The sequence below is a fragment of the Cyprinodon variegatus genome, unplaced genomic scaffold, assembly GCF_000732505.1.
Source record: "Cyprinodon variegatus isolate N-32 unplaced genomic scaffold, C_variegatus-1.0 Scaffold1611, whole genome shotgun sequence".
NCBI lineage: Eukaryota > Metazoa > Chordata > Actinopteri > Cyprinodontiformes > Cyprinodontidae > Cyprinodon > Cyprinodon variegatus.
The window spans coordinates 105,005-111,267 of record NW_015152064.1 but is presented as its reverse complement, the minus strand read 5'-3'; the positions used below and the strand labels follow the sequence as shown (position 1 = coordinate 111,267).

Here is a 6,263-nt window from a genome sequence, read left to right as displayed (position 1 = left end):
TTTACTACAGTGTGTTGAATTCATGTTAATGTGCATTTAAAGACATTTCAATTAGTGGAAAAAATTGCAGGAGGAATACGTTTAAAAAAAGCCTAATCAACCAAAACTTTCGCAACCCCAATGCAGTACCCCCATGGACCCCCTAGGGGCCACAGACCCCCTGTTGAAGACTTCCGGAGTAGGCCATAAACATTATGTTATGACTTATTTAGTTTGATGAGGCATTTAAAAATTAAAACATAAATTTGGGTTCAATTGGATCCTATATCATGACGTTCACTTGAATTCTTGTCACTGGGCCGTTCGACTGAATTAGTGGGGACTCCTGTTAAAACCAGATCTGAAAAGAACTAAGGATTGATCCCTGATTAGTTCAACTTACCAAAGTGATTGACTCCAATCTGCATTTCGAAGCCATCTGCAGTTTTCCCGTACGGACAAACCATCACACCTGCATTGTTGATGAGGAGGTTAAGTTTTTGCTCATCTGCAGGATAAAAAAAAGGAATCACAAACATGTCACATCTTCAGCTCCAATAGCAGTTAGGGCATTATTTTCCTCATTATCCAATATAATCAGGTAGGTTTACTTTTATTGATAGCTTCAGCAAACTCTCTGATAGATTTGCTGTCTGATAAATCGAGTTTCATGCAGAGAACACTGTCACTGCCAGAGCTTTCGATGATTTCAGTTACAGCTGCCTGTGCCTTCTCCATATCTCGACATGCCAAGATCACTCTGGCTCCTAAACAGGAAAAAAAAAAACAGATAAATTTCATTTGGACAATAATCTTTTCCACCTGAATAACCAGAAGGAGATTGCTTAGAGCAAATAACTTCTGCCGTCCACCCGTTGACTTAATGCAGAATTTTAATCGGCCACAAGCACATTTTTCACAAGTCCCCCCTACCCTTTGTGTAATGAATTCAGCCAGCATTCAGTAAGCCGGTTCTGTTGGTCGCTGGACACCTTCAAGCCTCTCAATACTACTCACACAAAGTTCTTGATTTGAATAAGATTTTTTTCATGCATTAATATTTTCAGCCATGGCTCAACACATTTGATGCAAAAAAGGCATCAAAGATATCAAATCTCTTAGGCTTTCCAGATTTTGTGCAGTCAGCTGATTGTACTTTGTTATGGCAAAGTTCAATTATAACTGGGAGAAAATTACTACAGAGTGAAGAGCGCCCTCTTGTGATCAAAGATATGACCTGCCGCTCCACTGTTGTAGAATATCCTCTTAGGATTTGGTTGTTGGATGAAGCCAACCAGGTAGAACCTCCGACAATTAAAGCATGACAAGTCGTCAGATCTAGACAAACAGGTTCTTCAGCTGAGTTAGAGGAAAAACAGAGAAGCTCCAGGATGAAAGATCTTTTACAGATTAAGCCAAATATAAACGTATCAAGCAAAAGTATCTCTCGAAGAAGTCATTTTGAATTTCTACATTTGAACTCCCCCTGAAACAGTGTAAAGAAAACATTTAATTGTAGTTTGCATATATACCAAAAATTCACAGCACATTACCTCAAGGTACATTACAAAGACAATTTAATCAAATTATACAGACAGACTGGTTAAAGGCGTTTTCCCCATATAAGGAAACCCAGCAGTCATCGTCATCATTTTGCCTAGACAGTTGCAGACAAATTACCCAAGTTTTGAAGCATTAACAAGCCTCAGGTATGACTCTGCTGGCCACATTTACATGCCAAAGGTTTAATGAAGTTTTGCGATTATTATTGACAACCAGAACAGCACCCATAGAGTGCACACCTCCGCCATGCAGCAAATTTAGCCACAAATTGGGGCATACACTTATAACTAAAACATATTGATATGGATCATTACGAAATTTTTATGAATTTATCCTTAGTATGAGGTACCCCTCTGGTAAAAATTCCATTGAAATCTATCCACAACTTTAGGTTACCATGTACACAGACAACACAAACTCTTCTAAAGACAAAGAATGTTATACCGCTAAGCACTGATGGTGTAGTCGACATCTTGCCATCAGGCAGTTTTACTGCCTGTGGAACTGATCCATGGCCAAATGAGAGTAGGATGGGTATGTAGAAGTAGGGAGATTGAGTGAAAGGCCCAGTCTAGTGGGGGAGAATTCAGTCTGGACAGATTTCTCCTTGGCTCTACCTTTCTTATATGCAACCCAAAACAGTTTCGTTATCCTGAGCCATTTCCTGTATTTATGCTGCTGTAGGTTTAGGCTGCTTGATGACACAGGGACCACTATTCATGTTCTCTATCATTCAATTATGCTGCATTAGTAGTTTAACTCTAAACTTTATGTTCCTTCTGCCTTTTCTTGTTCTAGTAGCTTCATCTGGTATGTTCCCGTTTGGCTCCGACTCCTTCCTGAAGAGAAACATCAGCTGTGCTGCTGCCATCAACACCTTGGTTTATAGATGTTGGAGCTTGGCCTGTTTCTCTTGTGTGACCAACTTTTTGTGATCCCTTTCATCCTCTGACATGTGAGTTGGCCCTGAGCTTGTCTGCATGGCTATGTGTATTCTGGTTGGGGCAGCCTGTGGAACCGTCTGACCATTACCTTTTTTATATCTGCTTTTTTGTGCATCTACTTCTGTCTCCTTTCTGGTCAGAGGAGAGTTCCTGCTTCAAGTGGAGGACTTTTGGGTATCTCAGGACCTAGTTCATGCGTAGGGTTGGGACTGAATACATATGATAGGATCTGGTTCCAAACTTTCAGTTCTCCAGGAATCATTAAAAGCTAATAGGATATAATACCCAGTCAGGAAACGGAAGCTGTGTCCAACCATCTGGGAGTCCATCTGACATTAATGAAGACCATCAGACTGAGGATGACGGCCTCATCTTTGACCTGCTGCACCCATGTTGTAATGGTTTTGTTTTTAAAACTTAATGGTTTAATTTTTTTTTTTAAATAGAAAGTTCCATGCGAGTACAACTCTTCTCTCAGCTGGTCCAAAGCACCTCAGGTGAGGAAAGTTTGAGCGTTTCTGCTGAGACTGCTGCGTGAATAACCCTAACCCAAATAACTGAAAGATCACAAGTATGAATAAACCAACTCTGAGAAAAACAGAACTTCATAAGACTTGTTTTTTCTAGTCTCTAAGGGGGAATATTTTCTTGCAATTTATTACAGCTTCTTGAAGACCGTTTCACACCTAACAGAAAAAAAACAGCTCTTAAGGGGAGGGGTGGCCTCGTGGTTAGGGCATAGAGCTTGGAATCCTGAGGTTCTGAGTTCGAGCCCCACTGCCACAGACTGCCACTCTGGGTGTCTGTGCAAGACCCCTAACCTCCGATTGCTCCACGGGCGCCCCATGATGGCAGCCCACTGCTCCCCAAGGGGATAGGTTAAATGAAGAGGTACATTTTTCCAATGGGAGATCAATAAAGATCAATTATTACCTTTTTGACACTGATTCGCTAGGTCAGTGTACTTATGTAAAGCACACAACAGATGCATAAGCTTGTGTGAAATGTCAGAAATGCACAGATAAGGATGACATAATCTTAGCTTGGTGGTTATCTGCAGCTCGTTAAACAACTTCAGCTCTTAAAAGCACACAGATGACTTCTTAAGCTTAGGTTATTCAACACTGCCCAAATGTCAACAAACAAGTGTTCCTTTCATCTTGAAACATCATTCCTCAGACATTTTTGATGCCACTTCCTCTCTGGCGTCACAGCTGAGTTAAATCAAGGCAGCTGATTATATTCATCAACAGAAACAGTAAGTAACCGTGTCCATGTGTGAAACCACACTAAGGTACAACAGTGCTTCTTTTATTTCTTTTCTGATAGACTGGGTTTAGTTCCAAGCTAAGTTTTCTTTTTTCCAATCACCTTGCTTGAATTAATCAAGATAAAAAAATAAAATAAAAAAAGTTATTGGTTCCAAATATTATATAAAACATGTGGACTGCTTAAAACTTGGCTGCCCAGGTTTGGTTTTTCTTATTGACACCTGGATTCAATGGAGAACTGGGAGAGTCACTGAAAGTTAAAACCCAACACAATCACAATCATAAATCCAATTCGAAAAATGTTTTCCAATTGTACATTTTAACTGAATTATCCAAGAGGAATTGTAATTTCTATTTATCAATGCACTATTAAATACAGCAATTTAACAATACATTTTTAATTCCCATTTCTGAATTGGTATGCCTTTCCTAACAACACTTAAAAAGGTAATTCTTTATTAGGGTAAACAATTTTACCCAAAGATCAAAATAGTGATTATATTGAACCACAATTGCGATTTTATTTCAATTTTCCTTTGCACCAACCCCGAATTTGTAGACGTTTCACTCCAAGCAGTACGTACTTCAATTTGTGAGAGCTTGCTTGCCCAGAATCCATTGTTGCAGGACTTAACTATATTTTTGTGAAAAAGTGTTAACGTCTACTTGCATGGATCTGCTGCTAGCTGCAACTAGCAAAAAAAAAAAATGTTCCTCTGTATATAAAAAATAAAATTGCACTTTGGTAAATTGTGATTATATTGCAAATGCAATTAACCCTAACCCAGCCCTATTCCTTATCCCCATTGTCAAATCCATTTGCAGTCGAGTTTCCTTTTTACTCTCCCTCCTGTTCCATGACCTTTACCTTTCTTGTCCCTATGCCAACCAGAACATTTAAACCAATCACAGTTTCTCCCGACATGTAACCAGCTCTCATTAAAAACGCAAGATGACACATAAAATGAAACATTTACATTTTTAAATGTGTGATTAGGAAAGGCATTTCAAGTCAGATTTTAGGATTTTAAATCACCATTTAGGAAAATAGTTCGAAAACACATTGTCAAATACCAGTATTTAATAATGGATTAATAAATATAATTTCACCTCATTTAAAATGTGCAATAAGAAAATGCTTTTCAAGTTGGATTTTTGTAGGATTTAAATACTGAATTTGGCTGTTTTTCCTTTTTCAGTGACTCTGCTGGTCCTCCATAGAAGCAATCGTTTCCCATATTTTATTGCAATTTAAACAAGGTTTAATTACTTTATTGAACTTATTAGCTGGGGGTAATTTAGATGACAGACTGATAAAGGTATTGATGATACTTTATTAAAGCAGTCTTGTCTTGCCAAGTTGAATACAGCAAAAACCTACATTTATTTATATAATGACATGTGCACATTTATGTATTAGATGATGGCCCTGTTGGCCTTCCTTCAAATCAGGGAGTGGCTGTAATTTAACCATTTTAATATGATATTTAAAATGGGGGGTAAACAAAGTTAGATGGAGCGGTTACCCCTCTTGGCCAGGTCGATGGCTGTCTCTTTGCCGATGCCGGAGTTGGCGCCTGTAATCACCGCAGTTTGACCATCGAGCCTCACGTCAGAGGACCAGGGAGCCCGGAAAAGGTTTCTGAGGAGGTTAAGAAATCCCAATCAACCAAATGGGCGTGAGCCATTACAAAACGGACTCTAAACTAAACTATGACAGTTAGCACTCGAGCTTACATGATGTAAAATAAACGCTAGTAGCACTTAGCTTAAAAACCTAAGCCTTAACTTTAGTGTAAATTAACTCGCTAACATTTAGCAACTAAGACTAAAACACTAAAAGATATGCTCTAATAAGGATTAGGAATACTTCCTCTCACCTCATAGCTTGCATATTACTTCCACACCGTCGGCAGATGAGATTAAATGATCAGTAAAACCCGAAAAACTTTCAGGAAAACCCGAAAAACTTGACAAACTGACGCCTCTTCTTCTACAGCTTCCAACAGAGCGCTCGTGAATTAAAAACCAAAACGCAGCTGTGACAGAGAACTTATCCTAAACAGACAGGCGTTCTAACCAATCAGATGCGGCAGAGTCATTTTTAGAGACAGTTGATTGGTTGAATTCTTGAATTGCTCGCTTCAATAGGGGTATGGCAAGCCGTTTTATCATAAAACCAACTTCATTTTTGTATTTTGTTTTGAACTTTATTAAAAAGAAGTAAGTACAAACAAGTAAGGCAATAGCAACAGCACAAATCTGTGGAAGGCATAGTAGAGGCAAATTTAAAAAAAAATGTGGGTACGAGGCATTATTGATAAGGAAGAAAAAAATAAAAATAAAAGGAATTACTGTAATAATAAAATAATTATTAACATGGCAAAAATGGGATTCATGTTAGGACTGATGAACATTGGTGGACAAACCCATCAGTATTTCAGTCAGGTATTCATATGATTCAATATATTTTAGAGATTTCAAATATAACTTGAATTCAGATAAG

At 38.4% G+C, this 6,263-nt stretch overlaps 1 protein-coding gene across 1 annotated transcript in view; it reads right to left on the bottom strand.

Moving 5' to 3' along the window:
• LOC107104087 (retinol dehydrogenase 12-like) overlaps positions 1-5,796 on the bottom strand; it is a 9,109-nt gene extending 3,313 nt beyond the window's left edge. The window contains exons 1-4 of the mRNA XM_015404005.1: positions 5,638-5,796; positions 5,284-5,399; positions 591-746; positions 383-487 (exon numbers count right to left, since the gene is read on the bottom strand). Coding sequence (XP_015259491.1) covers positions 383-487; positions 591-746; positions 5,284-5,399; positions 5,638-5,651 — 391 coding nt within the window. The 5' untranslated portion in view covers positions 5,652-5,796. The remainder of the gene's footprint in view (positions 1-382; positions 488-590; positions 747-5,283; positions 5,400-5,637) is intronic.
• Between the last annotated feature and the right edge of the window lie 467 nt (positions 5,797-6,263).